Source organism: Myxocyprinus asiaticus, chromosome 35 (assembly GCF_019703515.2).
Source record: "Myxocyprinus asiaticus isolate MX2 ecotype Aquarium Trade chromosome 35, UBuf_Myxa_2, whole genome shotgun sequence".
Classification (NCBI taxonomy): Eukaryota; Metazoa; Chordata; class Actinopteri; order Cypriniformes; family Catostomidae; genus Myxocyprinus; species Myxocyprinus asiaticus.
Genome location: NC_059378.1, coordinates 6,032,100 through 6,058,015, shown reverse-complemented (window position 1 = coordinate 6,058,015; position 25,916 = coordinate 6,032,100). Strand labels below are relative to the sequence as shown.

Below are 25,916 nucleotides of genomic sequence, written 5' to 3'. Positions count from 1 at the left end.
ATTATGTCTGAAAACATTTATTTAGTAAAGCCACAGAGCTCATTCAACCTTCCCTAAAATGTAATCCAAAACTATATGAATGAATAAATAAATACCATTCTGAAACTGACCACTTTGTAAAAAAAAAAAAAAAAAAAAAATACTACCAATACAAGAAAAGGAGGATCCTGAAACCACTGTAGGAATTACCCTTCTGAGTCAAATATAGAGACATATATTAGGTAATTGTACCTTGAAGAAGATTAATGCAAAAATGTAGTACTTGCCTGAGGGCATAAAAACCTATTTTTAGTCATCATTACCATACTATTTGACATTAACAAGTGTGTTTTTATGCACACCAATAGAGCTGTTTAGCGGTGACATTAATTTGTAGGTGAACCTTCCCTCGGGATTGGCTTTTTATTATAACGGAATGTACCGATATGATCATTTTTGGCCGAAACAGATTTTAACAAAAAACCATAGGCCAGTACTGATACTGATAATTTGCCACTTACCTTATTTTGTCATCAGATCACTGGAATTATGCTATAAAATGTACAGAGTTACAAAAGCTTTTTCACTGTTCTAACAATAACTAATTTACATCGAACTTGGATTAGATCTGTTGAACACATGACATGCCAAAATATTTAAGAGAGCCATAATGAAAGATAAATAGAAGAAAAAATAACTAAATATGTTAACATATTTATTGATTTGAAAAAAGGTTATTTTGTACTTCTAAAATATTTGTGCACTTCTGTTTTTGCAGATCAAAACAACAGAACTCACATTTTACATGTATGTACTGTAGAACATTACAAATTCATACTATGCATATGTTGACAATTCCACAGAAACAACGGCCTGCTGGTTTCAAAGCGTTTTGAATGGTTTCCCTCACTACGAACACGTCCGTTTATATATCGTTTTTCCGCATTAAAATAAAAACGAGAAGGAATAAAAGTTAAATATTACATGTTCTTAGGAGTGCCATCCCTTCCACATAATGTGGCTATTATCATTTCTGTATTGTGCATTGGAATTCACAAGAGTTTTTACAAAGTGTGTTACTAATTATATTTAAATCAATCATCGGTTTTTCATTTCACGCTTATAACCGATATGCCGATGGTTTTAATTTGGTCAATAATTGGCCGATAAATATCAGTGCATCCCTAGTTTACTAATGGGGTAAAATAAGGTCTTTGGTGAACATTACTTGAGGATACCTGGAAATTTGTTCTACAACATAAATTACACACAGTCATATCTCAAACGTGAATTTTGAAGCCACAGTGTTTTTTTAAAAAAAATGTTGCTAACAAGTTGCTACATAAGGAAAACTACCACAACCATGTGAGTGTACGTGCCTGACAAAACCGAAAACCACTGTAGTCCTGTTGCAGGCATAGCTCCAAAAGGGTGTCAGTTTACCAGGTCCATTTCTCCTTGAATGATATTCACTGGAAGAAAACTGCCGCATGGTGGCTGACTATAAGTGAAGAACTCCCAATTCCAAAAATGACATGCAAGTAAATTCCTTATAAATGCATTCATTCATTAGAATAGATCCATTACAATATATTTATGTAGCCTAATGACATGTGATCCGTCAGTGCCAGCTTCTGCCAGCCAGCGAGAGATCAAACCCCTATCATTCACTGCACGGAGTGAGCAATGGAAAGCCAAACCCTTTATGCTTGCACGACCCTCTTAAAGTGCAGAGACGTGCTTGGCTCCAAGTCGCACGAATTGTTTGTCTACTCTCTTGCTATTGCCCGCATGCCAACCCCTCTGTGTGGCAAAGGTGGCACGTGTGCCTTCAGTAGTCGACCCCTGGGCAAGCCTTTTAAACTACTCCTCAACCTACATGCAGTCCGTTCCCTAACCCACACCCCCGGGCTATTTCTAAAGTCATAACTTAGAAAAAGTTAAATTTTAGTAACAGTAACCGGAAAAAATTACAAATAAAAGTTTCAAACCTTGTTTCAATTTTTGCATTTGGATTGGTATGGTCTGAAAAATTAATTTTAAAGCATTATACGGACCGCACGAAAATGCTATTTCTTTTACGTTTTTTTGGGGACAATAAATTGAACAGCTTTATACGCTGATAACTATTAAAAATCAGTTTATTAAAAAATCTGGCAACATGAGAAAATTTCGTTTTCATGAGATCATTGGGTTATTCTCCAATTTCGACGTCAAAACCTTAACGGGCATGCGCGCAACATTGATTTGCACACATTGCCTGGTTTATACTCGATACAGCCGCTTGTTCACGAGTGTTCGCGCGCACAAATAATGTCATCGTGGTGGCCTGGCCTCCACAAAGGTTCGTTTCACACTGTCTTTTAAAAAAAATATATTATGCCAACAAACAGATGACAACATACAGCAACAGTGGGGGCATACGGACAACACAGTCAAATACAATGCAAACACATTCAAATAGAATGCATTTCATAATAATACATCATAAATTAAAAATAAGAATGACATTTTCTTTACGGCAGCCTTAAGAATATTAAATGTTTTGGATGCTTTGGTATTCAGTGGCCTAGACATTTTCTCTAATGAGGCAAAATGGGACTTAACACCAGCAGAAAACATTGTAAAATTAGATTTAGTATGAATAATTCTGGCTTTGTGAATATGAAATTTACCCAGAAGACAAAGCAATATTAAAGTACAATCAAAATTAATATCGTTTGAATGAATGTCTAGAAGAAATACAATAGATTCTGTAATCTGTACCAATTTGTTAAAGCATAAAAACAATAATACAGCAATCTCTGTCCAGAAAGATGTTTCGCGTGGTCGTGCCCATGCCAATTTTTGTAACTTTTCGCGCGGTGCGCGCACATTGCTTCAATACCATTGGACGGATTCGAGGAAAGAGGCAGGGCAGATGTACCTGTGCTTTTAAGGCAGAGTAAAACCAGGTAAATATACTGCAAATAATGTTAAGAGGACAATGTTTTCACAGCGAAATTACCTGTTGCAGCTCCTCAGTTGTTCTTGTTCAAAAAGACAAGTGAGCCTACTTAACTACACTACCTTTTATACACGTAATAAAAATGTCTAAACAATACACTAAAGTTTGGTTTCATTAACTGAACAGCTCTTGTTCATTTTATATTGTGTAAAATAATTTTTAACATTAAATGTAAATGGAGTTCATACAATTATTTTAAATGTAGAATTTATCTTGGCTATAAAATATAAAACACTATCATCTGTAAACAAAATTGCTTGAGTTTAGCCACTAACCGACGTGTATACAGCCTACTAATGGTTCTTAAGTGTTTTAGTTTTGTTCACCTGTTGCATTTGACCAGCGAACATGAACTATTATTATAATACCTGGCTAGAAAAATGTAAAGTTCAGCATGATAGTCCTTTTAAGCAATAGTCCAGAACAATTGGGTACACAAACTGATATTAACATATGAGGATGTTTCAAATGTGATTCCCTGGAGTATTCTATATAATATCTGCCAGACAGCGAACAGTGGTTACAGTTTCTGCAAATGAGTAATATGCACTTTTGTCTATTTGTGGGTGGCACTGCATTTCATACTCTTTCGTGAGAACTTGCTCCAACCATTAGCCACAAATAAGATATTCATAGATGTAAACCACAACAAATTTACAGATGAACAGTTGGTGAAAACCAACCATGCTGCAAGTTGTATGGTATAGACTGATATGCACAACTGATAAAAAAGGACAGCAAATAGGTTTCAAAATGGTTTGAGGAAGGAAAAGAATGTTAAATAGGCCTAGTATTTATGGATTAATTTGATACTTTACTGGATTTTGACATTGAAGAAAAGGTGCATGCACATGCAAAAGCTGCCACCACGATGTTCAGGTGTTGTGTGTTGCTAAAGTGTGCACAGTGGTTTAAACCTCTGGGCACGCAAAATGCATTGCGAGGGCGCGCAAAAAGCATTGATGGAAAAAATAGAGCAATGCAACGTTAAAATAGAGCGTTTGTAGCAAGATGTGTCTGCGTTCACGTACTTACGTATTGTACGTTTGGGCCTTTAGGCTTATAAAATCTTATGAATAACTCTTTTACATTATATATTTAAACATTATGTATATTATTTCTGCCACACCTAAATAAAGCATTTCACGGTTTTAACTGTGGATTCTAAATTCTTGCAGTTAAACCGAAAAATCGCGGCATCCCTAATTGCAAGAGAATGCAATATTTTTTTACAAGGGAATGCAAAGCTATTGAGAAGAAACGCAAAACTATCTCAGAAAAAAATCCCCCCCCCCCCCCATGTCCTCTAAGGGGCTCAATAGACGTCTCAACAAGCCACACAATATTAGGTCTCATCCATGTCCGTAACCCTAAGTATAAGCAATAGCAAGCACTACTAAAAACTGTGGTATCCCCAAAAAATTATAATGCACTGTACAAATCCTGCAGATGTGCCAAATATATGTAACAACAGTCTTTTCTCCCAGACCCTTTTAATATAAAACAACAAGCAACAGTACACAAATTAAAAGTGAAAAGATGCAACATTTAGGCACTTGCCATTTGGAGTTATACTCCATCTACGCTGTTTTCAAACATACAAATAACACAACTGTATATGCAATATCATTACAGTAAGTAAAATCCTAAAAATCTGAGAAAGTGTATCTAATTTTCATTTATAAAACAGCACCGCCTAACAAACACCAAGGTACTGCAGTCATCATAACAGAGATGACCATCTCTCTGATGCTTTAAAAAATAAAAATAAAAAATTGTGTTAAAAGATACAGAGCTCTGGTGACAAAACCTGTAAAGTCTGCTGACAAAAAGACCAATTATAGAGACAGTTCACTGAAAAAGGAAAATTCTGCCATCATTTACTCACTCTCATGTTATTCCAAACCTGCAGGACTGTCAGCTTTACCTTTTTCTTGCATTGTTTTTTTATCCATGCAGTGAAAGTGATGGTGACTGAGACTGAACATGAGTTATATGGGTTGAAACAACATGAGGGTCAGTAAATGATGGAAAAAATGTCATTATGGGGCGAACTCTTTCTTTAACAGTGTGGACATTTTTGGGTTTGGGTTGGGACCAGCTGATGAACTGATTCTTGTTTGGTTTTAAGACAAACAAGCGTTCCTCAGTCGGTAGTGGTGCGACGATACCAGAAGCGCGCTCTGAAGTCATCGCTGCAGGTCATGAAGCCTGGGTTGGTGGGCGAGTGAACGATACAGCGCACTATGTTATTATGACCCAAAGAGAGCAAGTTCTTCCTCTCTGCAGTTCTTGAATCCCAGCAGCACAGACTGATGGTTCGCTCGTCTGGCAAAAGCACGTAGTCCTCTGTGTGGTTAAAGACACCTCGTGTGCGGTGTGTTTGTCGCCCACTGAGCCCTGCACCTGCAAAACAGGAAACACAATGAGGGTGAGCTGGTAGAACAGCATGCATGCATTAACAATGAGAAAAAAAAAAGAAAAAAAAATATCAGACAGGTGGCTTGAGGACAGAAATGGTATTTCCAACTTATATGTCAAAATTGTAAATTTTGAATTATTGACTAAATCAAAAGCAGTGGTATTTCAAAGAAAGCAAAATGATAGAGAAACTAAATGATTTCATGGAATTTTTTTTTTCTTTAAATTACTAGTTTGCCCTTAATCTTTGGCATGTTGTTTATTCATAGTTGACGCATATCATGCTTTATTTTTAATCAAGTTGATTTTATGTTGAAATTAGGGCTGTCAATCATTTAAAATGGCGATTAATTAATCAAATAAACCACATATCAATATTTGCAGAAAAAGCCCCCCACCCCCCAAAAGATAATACGCTATAAATAATACAGGTGTTTTTGTGTTCCATCTGCAATATTTTCAATTGTTGGTCTACAATTATATTTTAGATGCCATTAGTGATATCAAAAGTACCGGTACTTTAGTATGGAAGCAAATTAAATGAATCTATTAATTTGAAAATAAAAATGTGAATAAATAAACCAATGTATAAATGGACAAATAAATAGACACATTTAAATATGTATAATTCATGTTTTAAAATGTACTTCTATTTAGCAATAAAACAGCACATTAATAAGTCATTTTTAAAATTGGTTTTAAAAAGCATTTGGCAATTGCTTTTCCTCATCCATTCAAATGAAAAAATATATATATTTCCCACACCAGTCTGCGGTTTATATCTGTTTAAAATGTCCCAAATAAAGTTTATGCTTAATCTTTTGTTGTGCTCATCTTCATAAAGAAGTTTATAGACTGACAGTAGCTATACACACGGTAAATACACAAGGTACACATTCTCATCACATTCCTCTTTTACAATTGTAGTCTGGGTCTTATGGATTTAACATTTTCAATTTGACATTTGAATGAATTTACATTTTAATTGGACCTGAATCAATTATGTTATAGGCAAAATTTAATTGACACAGATAATGACAATTAACATGTCAAAAATGTTTGACGTAAAATGTCTAAGATTTAGGCCAGACATTTTCAGAGAGCAAAAAAAAAAAAAAAAAGCAATAACCAACAAGTGTTTTACCCCTTCACTGCTAGAATTGTGTGAAATGAAACCATGTCACTGGTTTCAACCCTTCTGGTTATGTAAATGAAGGGTAACACTTTATTAAGCTTTATAAACAGAAACCATTTAGCAAAGTTTCATCATGTCGCAGTGCTTATGATCGATGATCTCACAGTGCACAGAAGGTCCAGTATATGGGCTTTGTTCACAAATATGGCAGAGAGAGCTGTCATACAGTAATGAAACTGTGATTTTATGACAAATATGATTTGTTAGTTTTCGTTAACTATAATGACACTGATCCGGAAGTGTGAAACTACAGACAAAACACAAAACCGGAAAAGCATTCAGATCAAAATAAAAGTTTGATTCAAAATAAAAGCTTGACACGTAAAATTTTAAAAATCGCAACAAATATATATTACTTGTGTTTAGTAAAATGTATTTTATTATTATTATTTAGGGTAGCAATAACTATTCGCTAAAAATCGCTAAATATTGATAATGGAAATCATCGACAACGAATTTCATTATCGATTAGTTGGATATTTGCAGTAAGCACGGAGAAGCCCCGTCAGTGACGTCACTTCACAGCCCAGTGAAAAATGTGTTGCATGATAAAACTCGTTTGAAAAACAATGGAGTCAAGTTGTAGCGGAAAAAACATGACCCATGTTGTCCAGCGCACAAGAGCACTTTATAAGAAGATCATAATAAGTCTACAGTTTAATGTGGACCGGTTGCTGCCTCAGATGCGTTGACAGAGCGCTTGTGCTGTTTGATGCACTGAAGAGTTGTTTCTCTCCAGCGCATCACTTACATTTTACTGCTATTGTCTATGTTTTATAATGTAAACATGTTATGAATTCAAATTCAGTCGCATATTTCACAAAACGTTTTGTTCTTACCACAAGTATGTCTCTGTTAAACTCTAACGAGCAAGCGACCGTGCACATCCACGTCAATCAAACCGATCGCAATGGAGAAAGGGAGCGCAGTCATTTTGATTAAACTGTCCAACATCATACCACGATTTCAGTTTCAGTGTAATCAGTTGTGCAGCTTTCATGGATATCAGACTGAAGTCTCAGCAGTTTTTAAAGTGTTTTCTCCTGCCCATGTAAGCGCATGTAATACAGTGAGCACTGGGATAAGTCTTTTCAGCGCGAGAGTGAATTTACACATTGTTTACAGATGATTGTACTTTATTAAACTGTATGTAATGCTGAATATAATGTATAGTAATGCTAAGGGTCCTGATATTTGAAAGTCCTCCTGATAATGCCACATCATGTAATGTCTGATTTCACTAGTAAATTTATACAATGGCAAACATTATTTTATTACATAATAACATTAAATATTATTAATATTTCTATTCTCGTGTCACTATTGCCCTCTGCTGGGCTGATCTTTTGTCCCACTCCATACCCTGTAGATCATTTTACTCTTTAATGATGAGCATTTTTTGTAAAGTTTTACAAGTTAAGCAACTGTTTCGCATATGTCCTCAAAGTATAATAATAAAAAAATAAAACGAAACTTTTTATGATTCAGGCTTTGTTCAAAGGTTTGTGAGAGTAAAGAATCGTGAATTCAGTAAATCAAACCAAATCCTTACGCCTTTTATCATTTCAGTTTTTTGAAAAATCATATTTTAATTAAAATACAGGAAAGAAAATTTTATTTTTTATCCGTTTAATCGTAGAAATAATCTAAGCTTATTCGATTATCAAAAATACTCGTTAGTTGCAGCCCTATTATTATTATTATTATTGTTAAACCTACAGTATATCACAAGCAAGAGTGATGTTGAATACATTTGCATCAATGTTTTCATTTATAATGTGATGCTCTGTTGTTCAGCACATTATTTGCCAAAAAAAAAAAAAAAAAGAAAATTTGAAAATTGACTGTTCTATTTTCATTTGATTGAAGTTTGGATGAACCGTTTTAGATAAAGTGCAGCATGTCATACTGCAGGATATGTCAACTTCTCAAGAGTATTTCATGTCAACTACCCATGCACCATTACTTCAATTTAGTAATATATAAGACCAACATAATATGTATTACAAAACAGATAGTTCTGGTCCTTGAGGCTGATTGGTCAAAATGACATTTTAATGAAAATGTGTGTCCTTAATATTTGTTTTATCCACATTATATCATGTAATCATCGTTTTATTAAAGCAATATAAGAAGCTCAAGCTTACTTGTCTCTCTAAACAAGAACTGTGGAGCTGTAACAGGTCATTTAACGGTGAAAACACTGTCCTTTTAACATACCTCGCAGCAGTTTTACTCTGCCCTGCTGGCACTGTGTGAAAAGTTAAAAACTTTGGCATGTGCATAACCGTGAAGCCTAGGCGACAGCCATGATGATGTCACTTTGTGCGTGCGAACCCTCACAAACAGACGTGCACTTGAGCATAATTCATTTTTTCAGCGCATTCCACGTAAATAATATTATTTGAGTAATATGCATAACCCCAACTATAATCCCTTAATCTTACCTGTGTACTTAACCAAATTCCTTCCTGTTGAAATTTCCCACAGTTTGGCGACAGAATCCTTTCCGCTTGACAGAATATACTTGGAGTTCTTGGAGAAGACGACTGAACAGACCTCAGCGCCGTCATGAGCTTTCTCAAAAGTAGTCACACATCGGTTAGACACTCCATCCCACAGTTTGATGCTGCCATCTTTGCTGCAGGTGGCGTAAGTGTTGGCACTGGGATTGTAACAGACACCGCAGATGGTATCTGTGTGCTGATCCAGAGGGTTGCAGGACACGAAACACTGGAAAGTGTTGACGTCGTATAGGCGCAGAGTGGGGTGCTGCGTGCCCACCAGTAAGAAATCCCCAGAGGGGTGAAAGGAGATAGAGCGCAACATTTCAGCTTCCTGTGGAAAAGGAGAGGAGGGTTGTAAAACAAAAACAAACAAAAAAAAGAAATTGACAGATGCAAACTTCTTAAATACAGTGACTGAAGGCCAAATAAGTCATGAGAAAAAAAAAAAAAAACATTTTCAACAGGGTGCCAAGTATGGTGCCACTTAGAGGACAGGGAGGGAATTTATTTTCTAAAAACGTTCACGTTCTCTCACAAAAAGTTTTGCATTCCCTAGCAATTATTTTTGATTCCCTCGCAATAGCTTAACCATCGCCTACGAAAATGAACAATGGTTTTACTACAGTAACCACAGCTGACCTATGGCATTTGTAGTAAAACCACAATTACCGCAAAATGTACATGGTTTTACTACAGTAACTACAGTTCGACCACAAAATTCACCATCATTATACAGCATTAACCATATTTTAACCATGGTATGTGTGGTAAAACCATATTAAACAATACACTATAGTTATACTAAAGTAACACCATGATTACACTTACCAAATTTATACCACAAAAACTGTACTCTAGTGAAACCATTGTTCATTTTCATAAGGTCATGTTTTTGAGTGGAAACCATTTTTTTTGTTTTTTTTTTGTTTTTATGTTATTTGTACCACAAATAAAAAATTTGGTAACTGTAGTAAAACCACAGTATAACTTTTGGGTACTATGGTTTTACTACAAATACCATTGTTGAACTATGATTACTGTAGTGAAACCCAGGTTAATTTTTGTGCAGGATGGATAAAGATATTACAAGTAGGGTTGTTACAATACCAAACTTTCAATAGTCGGTACCATTACCAGTAAACTTTCACAGCAAATATGGATAATATGCTATTGAACACACTTCTTTAGCCTATTATAAAAGTTAAATATCATTGTAAATAATAAATTAAAACAACTGCATGTTTCCTTCAATTAAGTATACACTGTTTCGATATTTTTTTTGTAATTTTTTTTTTTTAAGAAGGACACTATGCAAAAAAATGTGTACAGTTTTATTATATCCATTTTGTTTTCTCTGGATTCCACAATTTGAAGTTTAATTCAGCTTCAGCATCAAAACTTAAAAAAAGTGCTTCTGTAAAGATCCTCACTGCATAATCTAAAACACAACACTGGTCTTATTTTTTGTCAATTAAAGTGCTGCACAACAGAGCAACACGGTATAAATGAAAGCATGGATAAAAACTTGATATAGTCAATATTACATTTTACTGTACAGTAATAACATTTTTAACAAGTTGATTCAAGCTTTTATTTTGACATGAAAGCTTTTCAGTTTGTGTTTTTGACCGTAGCTTCACACCTCCAGATAAGCAGTTGTTTAAACTGCACAGTGTGATCTTTAAAATGAAAAATGCTGCGATTTAATTATATAAACATACTTTGCATGCACTACGCACTAGTGTTGCACCGATCAGGAAATTTGAGGCCGATACCGATCTCTGATGTTTTTAACACTAAGATCGGCTGATTCCGATTTTTTCTTAAAGTGCCCTTTGCCACACTTCTGCAAGTTATATGCTGCAGTTTTAAGTTTATGCCCCACACAGTAAAAGTACGGTAACACGTTACAAAAAGGTTCCATTTGTTAACATTATTTAACAACATTAGTTAACATGAACTAATGAACTTAATGTTAGTTACAACATATACTATTACATTTTTGAAATCAAAAGTTGCATTAGTTAATGCAAATTAATGCACTATGAACTAACAATGAACAATTGTATTTTAACTAACATTATGATTAATAAATGCTGTAAAAATATATTGTTCATTGTTTGTTCACGATACCTAATGCATTAATGTTAAAGAAATTAAACCTTTTTATTAAGTGCTACCAAAATTACATTCATTGTGAATTGCTCACATTTATTTGAATTGAAAACAGTTATTAATAGTTCTGTTGCCAATATCAAAAGGTCTTTGTGAGAGCATCACACACAGCAGAGATACTTTCAAAAAGTGGAAAAATATATCCATTACAAGCTCTAAAACTGCTCCGGTGAGAAATCATTCATATTTATGATTTGTTTACTGTCTTTGGCATCTTGTTGCAACACAAATCACTAATTATTAAGCAAATGCGTGAAGACGCTGTGCCGTTATTGAAGGTTAAACAGTTATATCCGTTATTAGTGGTATTGTGACCAACATTAATCATATTTAAATTGGGATCCTCACAGCATAGCGCTGGGATGAGTGACTGATGATGAGATATTGATTGACACCGCGAGGGAGTGAAGCTAAAAGCGCTCATGAAGGCTCAAACAGTCTCTATTGCTCCACACAGCGGCTTATTGTCACGACTCATGTTACATCACGTATACTCAAATTTGTATTTGCATGTTTATTTGTTGTTTAATTCGTTTTTATACCCGTTAGCAGCCTCTATATCCTCTTCCTGCTCACTGTGCAATGATTCAGTATATTCATACACGTGTAATTTTTACAAATTTAAACAACAGAACGGCATAGTTGTGAATTACATCATGTCTGAAAGTTTAAATTTGTGAATGCTTAGAATTGGCAATAACTCACCCTCCAAAGGCCACGCTGTCATGCTTCAAGAGCTGAGAAAGCACTCATTCAGTAGAAGAGCAGTGTATGTGTGATTCCATGCGTGCTGCAAAAAAGATCGGTCCCGATTCTAAGCACGATCGGCAATCACGGATTTAAGGCGAATATCGGCCAATTTCGATCAGTGGCCGATCGATCGGTGCACCCCTACTACAAGCTTCACAATGAATAAGCGCTCTGTTCTGTTATCTATTACAACACGCACAGCGCGTGATGCTTTTAATGCAGTGATTTTAGTATATGAACGGCTTCATACATTCACTGTAAAACGCGCAGCACATGCAGACAGCATATTTAATTAAATTGTATCCTTTTGCGGTTATATTAAGGTGACCAGATTTCTGAAATGAAAAACGGGTCATTTCTAGTCTAGTCGTAAATATGTAATTTAAATTTCACGTTACTTATCTATGATTTAAAAAAGGGGGACAATTCAGATGTTATGTATTTTGACCATGGTGAATGTAGTAATGTGAACTATGGTATATCATACTCTGCTGAATATGTCTCAATGAAATTCCGATACGCAGGTAAAGTTGATCGTTTTTAATTGTCTTCTGTTACAAATGAGTTCATTCTTTTCTACACTGTATACAGTAGATGACACTGTGGCATAAAAGTGAACTAAAACATATATAAACAATGATTGAATATAGGAACTATTGTAGCTGACTCCACAGCACAGGGACACCTGCCCTTGGACACACTCTTTGAATCACTCTTCTTACTCTCTTCTAAAATTCATTCTCTTCTCCTCTTTTGACTCCCATTCACCGCTGTCAAAGTTTACCCTGCAAACATTTACTTCCTGGTCCTGTTCTTTATGGCAAGAATGGCGCGAACAAGTAAAGAAAGACAAATGACTTAAAGCTGCTATAGCGAGCAGCCCCCTCTGTTGGTCAAAATAAACAGCACACGATTAACCTTGTTGCTGGTAGGCTTCAATAGGGGCTTTCTTGCCATGTATTTTCACTTAACGGTCTGTTTTGAATGCGCAGTAAAAACTGGGACATTTCTGGGGACAGCTCCAGTCGGGGACAGACCGTCAAAACAGGGACGTCTGGTCACCCTAGGTTATATAGTCGCACTAGGACCTATCACAATTTTAGTTAGATTAATTGTGCATTCATTTTTTCTCCAAATATGTCAAATTTGTTTGCAAGCATTTGAAAGCAGTCATGTGCCAGTCAGTCAGCTTGCTTGTATATACCAGCATAAACGTTGGTATCATTTTTTAATTTAGTATCGACTTGGTACTGAAGTACCAGTACTTTTTACATCCCTTATAGCAAGGGAAATTTTTGTGAGAAAGCAGAACTATTTCAAAAAATTATTTCCCTCCATTTCCTCTAAGGGAGCCCCTTAGCTAAGTGCTACTGCAAGTTTGTTGTCAAAATTCCTGTAGCTCAAATGATGGCATTAACAATGCCAAGGTCAAAGGTTTAATTTCCAGGGAATGCATGAACTGATAAAACTTATTGCTTGAATGCAATGTAAGTTGCTCTGCATAAAAGCATCTGCCAAATGCATAAAAATGTACATGTAAAATCCTTACATACCTTTCAGAGTTAATTTTGTGGCATTTAGATTCAGTTTGTCTATGAATCAGTGCTCTATACCTGTATGTGTTTGAAGGCTCTTTTGGCTGAAGGCTTTGAATAATCGAAGAGTTTGAGGGTATAATCGCGAGAGCCGGAGGCCAGGATCTGCTCGGTTGGGTGAAAAGACAGACAGGTGACTTCATCCACGTGATCATACAATGTTCTAATCACAGGGTGGTTCTCCATGTTCTGCTGGGCTGTTTCATTCATCATCACCTATATAGACCAAAGCCGTATGTTCATTCATTCTGCAACAGTTTTTTTTCAATGCTGCAGATATTTAGAGAAAGGCTGCAGAGACATTTTCACTCAAAAATATTAGCAAAATGAAAGTCAGCATTATCAAGGCTGTTGGTAGATTTTGTAACTGCTCTCCGTGGCAATGCTCTCACCTCTAGTGGCATGGCGCTTTTGGCCAACATGCGTTCCGTGTCCAGGATCTTAATCGAGGCATCGGCAGAGCCCGTCGCAATGAGCTGCCCATCACGGCTGTAGGTTGCGACACGACATGGTCCCTTATGGGACGTCACATAGCAGGTCTCGTACTCTGATGTTTCTGGTGACATGGTCTGCACGTCTGCATCAAACTCTAAGTCAATGCCCACACCAGGTGCCACAGTGTCTGAGCGACCAATCGCATATTGGACAGCGCTGTCATCATTCTCCATTCCTAAAATGTTTTTTTTTTTTTTTTTTTAAATCGATGCAGATTTACATGTTAAGGTCCATACGTAGATCTCATTTCTTACAATACTGACTGAATTACAATTTTTTATACCAACTTGTCAAACTGGAATTGCACAAGTCCCTTTCAAGCAATATTCCAGGTTCAATACAAGTTAGCTCAATTGACAGCATTTGTGGCAGAATGTTGATTATTACAAAAAATAATTTTGAATTGCCGCTCTTTTTCTTTAAAAAGCAAAAATGTAGGTTACAGTGAGGCACTTACAATGGACGTGAATGGGGGGCCAATTTACTTCCATTGTAAGTGCCTCACTCCAATTTTTTTTTTTTTTTTTTAAGAAAAGGAGGGACAGGTCAGAATTGATTTTTGTGGTAATAATAATTGTCACAAATGCTGTTGATTGAGCTTAACTTGTATTGAACATGGTATATATTACTTAAAGGCAAGTCAGTGCAGCTACTTTCTACTCATGTGAATAAAGCGTCTATCTAATTGATGGGGAAAGACTGAAAACTCCAAAATGTTTGGTTATATTTCATATCAGCAATAACATTTGACCACAATGACATCATAAATTGGCACAAATCCCACACATACAAAAATTCTATTGATCAGTTTTTGAGTAAACTATCAGGAGATGTCTCTTTCAAAAGATGCAACTTCCATTACAACAGCCACTATATTAAGTGTTACGATTTCTACCATTCATATGCATATGAGTGACCTGTCAATTGCTTATTATGTCTGTGGTTATACCTATCTTAGCCAGCTGCATGAGCTGCTCAGATGGAGATACCACACTCTGGGGCTTGACCTCATTGATCAGACTGTTGGCGATGGTGTTGTAGCCGTCATACAGTAGCTGGCTGATGATCAGCCTGTACAGGTGCTGTCTGTCCTTCAACGTGGGCTTTGGTCGGAACATCTCTGCTGCTTATTGCCTGCAAGTGCATGCAGCAAGATGAAGATTCATTTAAGCTTGTTTATTGCTGCGGTGTTTGTTTTAAAACCTAGTGAGCTGCCTACCTAGACAGCATGTTTGGGCGCCATAATATCAGCATTCTCACAAAAATGCTGTCTATGTCGGCAGTATCCTCCTAGAGAGCATTTTTGGGTATATCAGAATTGTAAATATGCTTTATAGGTAAGGCAGGATTGAAATAAAAAGCATGTTTGGTTTTGTGCACCACGACATAGGCCAAGCATTCTAAAAATGCTTTCCAGGTATGCAGCATTTTTCTAGACATAATAGTATTGGCATTGTAAAAGATGCTTTCTATGTAGGCGGTAATTACCTAGACAGCATGTTTGGTCCCCATAATATTAGCATTCTATCAAAAATGCGGTCTAGGTAGGCAGTATACTCCTAGAGAGCATTTTTGGGTATAATAATATCAGCATTAGGGTTAGCTTTCTAGGTAGGCAGGATTTAAATTAACAGCATGTTTAGGTACTGTGATATTAGCATTCTAAAAATGCTGTCTATGTAGGCAGTATACTTCTAGAGAGCATTTTTGGTTATAATAATAGCATAATTGTAAACATATTTTCTAGATTGGTTCGATTTAAATTAACAGCATGTTTAGGCACCATACTATCAAAAATAATGCTGTCTAGATAGGCAGCTGACTAGGTTGTGATATACAGTCAGTCATTGTGTATTTTAGTGTACTATTGCCGTAAATCTCTACTTTATATGGGCAACTGCGTTTCATTTCAAAGTTCGTTTGTATCTGTTTCTGTAATAAGTCTTTTTAAAAAAACTACAATTACTATATAAGCATAATTTTATTCATTCAAAGTTGCAGAAAATAAACAACTTACCCCAGTCACACGCCTTCTACTGATTTGCGCGTACGTCCCGCCACTCTGTACGTCTGACGTCATGACGTATTTCAGCGGGATTGTGGGAATAAATGCGATAAATTAAAAGTGTCTGTCCTTTGTTTGAATTTTAATAGATACAAACACAGCAAGGAAGAAGCCACTGCTCCAAAACCCAAGACAGGGAATGTTTTCTACGATTAAATGTCAGGAATTGTGAAAAACTGAGAATAAATGTATTTAGCTAAGGTGTAAACGTCTGACTTCAACTGTATGTGTGTGTATGTATATGTGTGTGTGTGTGTGTGTGTGTGTATATATATATATATATATATATATATATACAGGGTTGGGGAGTAACGGAATACATGTAATGGGATTACGTATTTAAAATACAAAATAGAAGTAACTGTATTCCACTACAGTTACAATTTAAATCATTGGTAATTAGATTACAGTTACATTCAAAAAGTATTTTGATTACTGAAGAGATTACTTTGCATTTTATTGTCATTTGTTTCATTTAATATTTAGTGCTTTCAGATGGAAAACATTTATACATATAAATGATGTGATCCAAAGTGGATTTGAACAGCGGTGAAACACTTTCTTATGATGTGTTACATTCATACGAGCAGACAGAGAAGTACGTTTGAAGTAAGTTTGGAGCAGAAGAAATAGAAATAAACCTTGTGTAAATTGTCAGCTTTACGCTAAGCTAAAATGCTATTTCTAGCCATTTTACATGCACGTTACCATGATCATATTTTTTTATAAAGAAAATTCACGTTGGATCATAATTTCATTTTTTCTAGTAAGACCTTTGATATTAGGGCAAAAATAGTATTCTTGATAATAATATTTGTATTGTTTTCCTGTAAAAATATATAAAAATCCTTAAAACAAGCTCAGTTTGATTTATCTTGTTTTAGACACAACACTGCATAAGATATTTAGATTTTTCAGAGAATGTATTTTTAACATGTGTATTTTGTCTTACTGTACTGGCAGAGTTTTTATAGTCAAAACAAGTGAAAAAATCTACCAGTGCTGAAGAAGTAATCCAAAGTGTTTAGAATACGTTACTGACCTTGAGTACATATATATATATATATATTAAGTTAATGAAAGTCATTATGAACAAAAGTGTTACCCAGATAATAATAGAAACAATGTTTCCACACCTCTGTACCAATTAATTTGATGTTTCCAGTTCATGACTAATAGATAAGAATTAAAAAATAAAATGTCCATGACTTTTTTATTCATGAAATTACAATTTTATATTTTGTGATATTTCCAGGTTTTCCATGGCCATGTGAACCCTGTAGAAAATATAAATCTTAACGTTTTGTGCAAAAGAAATAATTAAATCTCTGACTATTCTTGTAACTGATTTTTAAATGTTTATAATTCTTTGACCTTACAAATGAGGTATGAACAACAACCCAGCTGTTCAAGATGGACATCTGCATGTCAAAAAGAGATGAAGTGGTGCATTAGGAAAATCATGTAAACATCCCTCCCAGAACAAACAGTATAGGGTCATCTCTTTTTCCGTCTTTAATGTATTTACAAGCTTTACATGTCCTCTGCAGGTCTTCGTTACAAGAACACTGAGCAGTCCTGGCAATGTTCTGACTTGCATTAGTGCTTGCATTTCACCTTCAATGCATACAGGTAATTACACGTTGATTGAAAGGTGTCTAATTTTCATTCTTTGCAGGATGCATTTTCATTTTTATTCTCTGTCTTACTCTTGTTATTTGGAAAGGTCATTGAGCAAGGCTAAAGCAGAAGGATCAGTGATGGGTAGGTAGCTTAAAACATGAGCAATCTTATCAGTCTCCTTCCCATTCAAGCAACATTTTATTTGTTTATTTCTTTTGGAGGGGAAATCTTTACCCTGTTTTAAGGTGAATCACATGAAATCCAGGTTGGCTGCTTATACAATTAAACAAAATTCATATTATTGATATACAACATGTTCATTCTGTTATTCCTATCAATGTTCTTCTCGCCTGCAAATGTTAAATAGAATTCCATATTTGCAGTCTTTTAAAAAAATAATAAATTAAAGAGTTCAGAACCTATTTAAGTCTCTTGTTTTAAAAGTAAAAAAAAAAAAAAAGAAAAAAAAAAAAAAAACTTTAAAACAAAAATATTTTCTATATATATGGTACAAGTATTTAGCGTTCCCTCCATGTTGTCAAAGGTTCCAGCTCAAGATGTCCAAGTGTTTCAAAGTCATCCTGCAGAGCACTTTGGCCATTTCTGTGTCTGCAGGAGTTAAGTTTGTCTATAGCTTGTCTTCTTTAGTTGCAGTTCATTGTTTGGGTCAGTAGGGGGCCTCTGGGCGTCGGCTACCTGCTTATGTCAGTTATCCTCAGACTCCTCCTCCGCCTCTCGTAACCAGGTGAAGAAGGCGGTGACAGACTTTAGAGCTACTCCTTTTCCCTGCTGTTCCGCAGGGTCTTTACTCGTTTCCCATTGGTAGAAAGCATCCTCGGAAATAACGTCCTCATCGTAAAGACAGTCGAAGAACATTCGGAGTAGATCTATAGATAGATGAAAATTACAATCCTTGCAATCTTTTTTCAGCTTTAGCCATCTTAGTAACGTAAAATGTCGAGTTACACCATGTCCTAACCAGGAGTGACACGATAATTCAAAGTAAATTTTGTCGGATTGGGTGGCACAGTGAAATCTCATTGGTCCAAATATCCCACTCCACATAACCAGTGTTGGGTGATCTAATTACAAAGTAATTAATTACTGTAATCCAAATATTTTAGTACAAAAAGTAGTGTGTTACATTTCAAATTCTAGTAATCAGATTACAGTTACCGACTTTCAATTAAATTAATTACTTTTAATTTACTTGGGTTACACATATTTCTAAAATATACTATATCCATAGAATACTTTCAAAACATGAATTAAGTTAATATGTACATCTGTTTGCATTTTGTGACAGCTGAAGGGTGTGCAACCCTATAACAAATCAATGAACAAGGAGGAAAAATAGACATTATTTTAAATTTGTTGGGCGGGAAAAACAAAAGCTTTTCTGTGAAGCTTTTCTTAGAAAGTAACCTTAATTAGTAATGTGAATGTGAAGTAATCAGTAAAGTCAGCAATTTAATTACAATTTTTAAGTAGTAATTAATAGTGCATTACTTTTTTTGAGTAACTTACCAAACACAGCACATAAATATACAGTATATTAAACATTAAATATGTTCTGATTGGATTATGCTTTGTCACATTTTTGCTTAAAGCGTGGACGGACAAATTAGTTGTTGCCTCACGCTTGGTTCTAAGGACATGGTTTTAAAGGATTAGTTCACCCAGAAACTAAAATTCAGTCATTGTTTACTCATCCCTGTGTTGTTATAACCCCATATGACTTTCTTTCTTTTTCTTAACACAAAGGGAGAAATTGTGAATAAAATATTGTGCTCAGTGACGTCATACATTGGCAGTTTATGGTGACTACCACTTCAAGCTTCAAAAGAACACAAAAGTATAATTCAGGAGTCTAATAAATTATTCCATGAGACTCATGTCTTGTTCTGAATGAATACGATAAGGTTTGGAGAGAAACAAACCAAAATCGAATGTATTATTAAGCAAAACTATTTAACGACTGTTGATCTCCTGCGCGCGTTCATGAGTCTGCACGCGAACTTTAGAACTCTTTGCATGAGAGCAACAGTAGTTACACTGCCGCTCGCGAGGTGGGGCGTTCATGCGAAAACTCGTTTTGTTTAGCTTCAACAGGACCACCAGCAATATTAATAACAGAAAACACAACATAGCTGCACACAAACCAGAGAACAAAACTTTCAAACATGTCTGAAGAAATAGATGCATTTCTATGCCTAGCTTTATTTGTTTGAACCCAAGTCCTCAATCAAACAGCGTCATAGAGGAGGCTGAAGGTAGCTACACATCCAGATGCTAGTCAGACAGAGAGTGCAGGAGACCACAGTTATTTGGAGGTTTCGCTTACCAAAAGTGAAGTGGAAGAACCTGAGAGAAAGGTGAAGGGAGCAGGAATGTCTGTCACCTCTATTCTGAACAGCTGTGTGTGTGTGTCAGACCTCCGCAAAAACAGTTGGTAGGTTTAACATTCTCGGCAAATATCAAGTAGTTTTAACCGCCAAGTGAGATGCTGGCTTCAATTTAATGTTATCAGAGTGATTTTGGGCCGGTGCCAGTTTAGAGTGGACAGGGTTACCCAGTGCAACGCCAAATACGGAAACCAAGCAATCGACAGAATGTCCCGTCGCAGCTGCTTAGGATAAAATCTGTGATTAACATAGAAAAGATAACTTTTATTGCATGTTTTTGGGCATCTGAGTAGGACACGATGTGACTGTAGCTACCTTCAGCCCCATCTCCCTGTTTGATTGAGGACTCCTGTTCAAACAAAAAAGGCTGGGCATAGAAATGCATCTATTTTTGGACTACAAACTCTCCAGACATGTTTTGTAAGTTCTGCTCTCTGGTTTGTGTGTAGCTATGATGTGTTTTCTGTTATTAATATTGCTGGTGGTCCTGTTGAAGTGAAACAAAATGAGTTTTCACATGAACAGCCCACCTCGCGAGCGGCAGTGTAACTACTTTTGCTCTCGTGCAAAGAGCTCAACGGTCGTTAAAGAGTTTTGCTTAATGATATATTAGATTTTGGTTTGTTTCTCACAAAACCTTATTGTATTCATTCAGAACAAGACATGAGTCGCATGGAATAATTTATTATAATTTTGTGTCCTTCTGAAGCTTGAAGTGGTGGTCACCATAAACTGCCATTGTATGACATCACTGAGCACAATATTTTATTCACAATTTCTCCCTTTGTGTTAAGAAAAAGAAAGTAACTACCACCCCTGGAGTCGCAAGTTCAAATCCAGGGTGTGCTGAGTGACTCCAGCCAGGTCTCCTAAGCAACCAAATTGGCCCGGTTGCTAGGGAGGGTAGAGTCACATGGGTAACCTCCTCGTGGTTGCTATAATGTGGTTCTCGCTCTCAGTGGGGCACGTGGTGAGTTGTGCGTGGATCGCGGAGAGTAGCATGAGCCTCCCGTGCTACAATCTCCATGGTGTCATGCACAGCGATCCACATGATAAGATGCGTGGATTGACTGTCTCAGAAGCGGAGGCAACTGAGACATGTCCTCCACCACCCGGATTGAGGCGAGTAACCGCGCCACCACGAGGACCTACTAAGTAGTGGGAATTGGGCATTCCAAATTGGGAGAAAAAGGGGATTAAAAAAAAAAAAAAAAAAAAACTTATATGGGTTATAATAAAAAAGGGTTGAGTAAACGATGACTGAATTTTCATTTTTGGGTTAACTAGCCCTTTAACACTATTGTTTGAAAAAAGCCCCTTAACCTACTATTCTTTATTACAGTATATCAACTTCAAATAATAACATGACATTCACTGTAACAAATGCAATATGTTAAACATAAAGCAACAAAAATTTTACGAATGTGCAATGACAGAGAGAGAGAGAAAAAGAGAAATGCCAACATACTAGGTGGTTGATTTAGGGTGACGATCAAAGCCTGGAGAGCATATAGCGCTTGTAGCTGCCGCTCAGTATCTGAGTTAAGATACTTATGTAATATAGGCAGGCGTCTCTGGATAATAGCAGTGTCCACTCTACAGGAAGTGTTCTCATCTGAAGAAGAAAGGGATAAATGAAAGCAAGCAAATGGGAAGGGAAACATTAAGAGGGCAATAAGTGCATGCAATTTCAAGTCGTTTAATAAAAGGTGTGAAGGGGCTTTCACATGACTCGCTTCAGCGCTGCTGAATACAGCTTCTGTGTTGCCCTGTACTTCAGCTTTCGAACATCCAGAGACCTTATTTCTTGGACCTTATAAGGTGGCCTTTGGCAAATGTCAGGTGCGCAGCAATGTTTTGTTGGAAAGCAGCAGCTTCCTTCATGGTGTGATGCTATGGACACCATGCCTGTTTAATGTTTTCCATATAGTACACTCAAGAACAGAGATGTTAACCAGTTCCAATGATCCCTTCAAGCTGTTTCTCTAGGGTTCTTTTTTTTCTTTTTTTTTTTTTTTTTAATTTTGGCTGGACGGCCACTTCTATGGAGAGTAGCCACAGTACTAAATCATCTCCATTTATAGACAGTTTGTCTAACTGTGGACGGATGAATATCTAAGCTCTTTGAGATAACTTTGTAACCCTTTCCAGCTTATGCAAAGCAACAATTCTTGATCGTAGGTCTTCTGAAATCTCCTTTTTGCGAGGCATGGTCCACGTCAGCAGATGCTTCTTGTGAATAGCAAATTCAAAATGTTTGAGTGCTTTTTATAAGTCAAAGTAGCTCTAACCCACACCTCCAATCTCATTTCATTAATTGGATGCCAGGTTTGCCAACTCCTGACTCTAAATAGCTTTTTTTGTCGTCTTTAGCCTAGGGATTCTCTTACTTTTCCACATCACTGTTAAAGTTTAATGGGATGTGTTCAATAAAGACATGAAAGATTATAATCGATTGTGTGTTGTTAGCTTACATGTAATGGGAGCCAGCTGATAGGTAGCTGTGCAGTATGTAAACCTCACTCCCCTGGGCTCAAGAGGCACACTAGCGACTGACGCTAGAGGCTGTAGCCTTTAGCCTCCTTGTTAGCGCGCCCGCCTCCTACACCGGAGACGCCGGTTCGAATCCCGTGCGGAGCCGATAGAACAGGAACGGTTACAGTGGTGCCGTGACCCGGATGGGAGTGAGGTTTAGGGGGGTGAGTGTAACGGGAGCCAGCTGATAGGTAGCTGTGCAGTATGTAAACCTCATTCCCCTGGCCTCAAGAGGCACACTAGCGACTGATGCTAGAGGCTGCAGCCTTTAGCCTCCTTGTTAGCGTGCCCGCCTCCCACACCGGAGATGCCAATTCGAATCCCGTGCGGAACGGGTCGAGCAGGACCGGTTACATAAGCACATTGTGCTTTGTCTATACTTGTGAATTTAATGTAGATTAAATTCTGAGCAATTAATGCAGAAAACCAGCAAATTCCAAAGGGTTCAAATACTTTTTTCTTGCCATTGTATTCAAGAAATTATTTAAAATTACCTTAGTTCAAAGTCAATAACTGTAATCTGATTACAAGAATTTGACATGTAATGTGCTACACTATGTGCTTCACTACTTTTATTACTAAGTAATTAGATTACAGTAGAAAACAATGTTTATTTTTGCAATTTCATTTAGTGACAATAGTGGAGCAGAAATTACACACTTCAGCTTTAAACGGTGTTCTTTTATCGAGGAAAGGTTATGTTTAGGCAAAAACCTATCATAGCGTTTTGTGCATGTAAACATAAGCATCAGAACACTCACCTTTTACTGCTGCCTTACATACAGCTGTCATTAAAGCTCGCAAAAATGAAGAGGAACTCATCTGAGATTCGTCCAAATTAACCTTAAAAGAAGACCAACACATTGTTTGAAGATATAAATAGTTTTTAGCAAATTTTTCATATCCGTTATATACTCAGCCTCACCTCGACCCAGTCAAAGATCTGCTCATCACTGGCCATGTCCTCTAGTAGAAGGTGCTCCAGTTGTTTGAAGAGCTCCTCAAGAGTGAGGTTGGGTTTAGCTGGGGCCGGGGAAGTAGAGGAGCAGTCTGACATGGTGAACTCTAACTTCTGTTAGAAAAGAAAAATATTATTTGCCTATATCTTTTAAGACTACTATATACTATCTCCTATATCAATATGTCTAAAGGGCTTTTTGTTTAAACATTGGCCCCTAACACTTAATTAGTTTACTAATTTTAAACCATGACTTGTATTAAACATAAATAACTAATATTGGCATTATATTCATGCTGGTTATCAAGAGGGGATCTGGCCTCCCACAGTGAGCCTGGTTTCTCCAATAAACTTGTTTTCCCTTTGAATTAAGTTTTTTTTTTTTTTTTTTTTTTAAGCATAAATCTCATTAAATTTTATTACATTTCTCTCAAAACAAGACTTAAAATCTTATGCCAGTTTGCTTGTCAAGTAAATAAATCGCGTTTTAAGAATTTTTCGATATTTTTACTGGAAAACAAGACAAACATCCTTCATTCATTTTTGAAGTGTAGAATGAAAATGACCCCTCCCCTAACATAATGTCACAAATACACAATGTCCATTTTGCTTACATATGAAATATATGTTCAGCTAATGCTCTTAACCCTTCAATGCATTGGCATATTTTGATGTTTCATTTTTCTTGTATTAAAGAGATGCAACAAATCTAGAACAGGATTCATTACTTCCACAATGAAATTTTATGAGATGCAACTGGCTGACAAACACATATTGAGCTATATACGCACAACTTACGTAATTTCAGTAGTACACCCAAATGACAATAACCAAATCACACTGTTCATGTGTTACACTTGCTGTAGTTTAATACCATGTTGCTTCTTCATCAAATAGCAATGCCAAATGTAAATCAAATCAATCACTGTCACATCAGTGCCACCTTGAGTAACAAATAGCATTTATAATATTTATGTGTACACGTATATGGAATATTGTCACAAAAAATCAACGTGATATAGTAGTCATGTCTGAAAAAAATAGTATTTTATTTGTTTTGTAATAAACAAAGAAAAAGATGTAATGGTAAACTTAAATAGTTATAAAATAATCCTAATTTGGCATGCCCATTTCCCAATGCGCTCTACGTCCTCGTGGTGGCGTAGTGACTCGCCTCAATCCGGGTGGCGGAGGGCGAATCTCAGTTGCCTCCGCGTCTGAGACCATCAATCCGCGCATCTTATCACGTGGCTTGTTGAGCACGTTACAGCGGAGACCTAGCACGTGTGGAGGCTTCACGCTATTCTCCGCGGCATCCACGCACAACTCACCACGTGCCCCACCGAGAGCGAGAACCACATTATAGCGACCACGAGGAGGTTACCCCAACGTAACTCTACCCTCCCTAGCGACCGGGCCAATTGGTTGCTTAGGAAGCCTGACTGGAGTCACTCAGCACGCCCTGGATTCGAAATGCGACTTCAGGTGTGGTAGTCAGCGTCTTTACTTGCTGAGCTAACCAGGCCCCCATATTACGAAAATATTAATAAAAAATAAATTATTTTATTATTAGTTTATCATCATTTGCCACATTTTAGCTTTGCAAAGGGGTACATGTTCAAATGTCTTGAAATTTATATTGCAAATATACTTTGTGACATGTTTATTGTTTACATGCATGATATTTACTATTTGCAAGTGTTTATATTGATTCGTAGAACAAGTGCTAAAATTACACTGTCTCTTTAAGAATAGTGGCAGTTCAGTGAGTGTCTGACAGGAATGTTTTGATCAAATGTCTTTACCGCATCCGTGCTGTGTGTGATTAGAATTAAATTTTCTATGTTTTTTATTTTTTGTGTGGATTTTTCCCCTTTTTCTCCCAATTTGGAATGCCCAATTCCCAATGTGCTTTTAAGTCCTCATGGTGGCGTAGGACGAATCCCAGTTGCCTCCATGTCTGAGACCATCAACCCGCGCATCTTATCACGTGGCTTGTTTAGCGCGTTGCCACGGAGACATAGGCTTCACGCCATTCACCGCGGCAACCACGCTCAACTCACCACATGCCCCACCGAGAACAAACCACATTTTAGCGACGACGAGGAGTTTATCCCAAGTGACTCTACCCTCCCTAGCAACTGGGCCAATTTGGTTGCTTAGGAGACCTGGCTGGAGTAACACAGCATGCCCTGGGATTCGAACT

The 25,916-nt window shown here is 36.6% G+C and overlaps 2 protein-coding genes across 4 annotated transcripts in view; both read right to left on the bottom strand.

Moving 5' to 3' along the window:
* Window positions 1-725: 725 nt before the first annotated feature.
* Window positions 726-16,191, bottom strand: LOC127426209 (cleavage stimulation factor subunit 1-like). The gene is made up of 6 exons (XM_051672862.1): window positions 16,142-16,191; window positions 15,074-15,258; window positions 14,022-14,299; window positions 13,648-13,845; window positions 9,050-9,440; window positions 726-5,392 (listed from the first exon to the last, which is right to left on the bottom strand). Exons 2-6 carry the CDS (start codon window positions 15,240-15,242, stop codon window positions 5,133-5,135), a joined length of 1,296 nt encoding a protein of 431 aa, XP_051528822.1. The 5' UTR covers window positions 15,243-15,258; window positions 16,142-16,191; the 3' UTR covers window positions 726-5,132.
* A 1,502-nt stretch (window positions 16,192-17,693) lies between these two features.
* The window catches only part of eif4g3a (eukaryotic translation initiation factor 4 gamma, 3a), an 81,336-nt gene continuing 73,113 nt past the window's right edge, over window positions 17,694-25,916 (bottom strand). For all 3 annotated transcript variants that reach the window (XM_051672765.1, XM_051672767.1, XM_051672766.1), the window contains 4 exons: window positions 23,678-23,824; window positions 23,514-23,595; window positions 21,686-21,832; window positions 17,694-18,699 (listed from right to left, as the gene is read on the bottom strand). In XM_051672765.1, coding sequence (XP_051528725.1) covers window positions 18,518-18,699; window positions 21,686-21,832; window positions 23,514-23,595; window positions 23,678-23,824 — 558 coding nt within the window. In that variant the 3' untranslated portion in view covers window positions 17,694-18,517. The remainder of the gene's footprint in view (window positions 18,700-21,685; window positions 21,833-23,513; window positions 23,596-23,677; window positions 23,825-25,916) is intronic.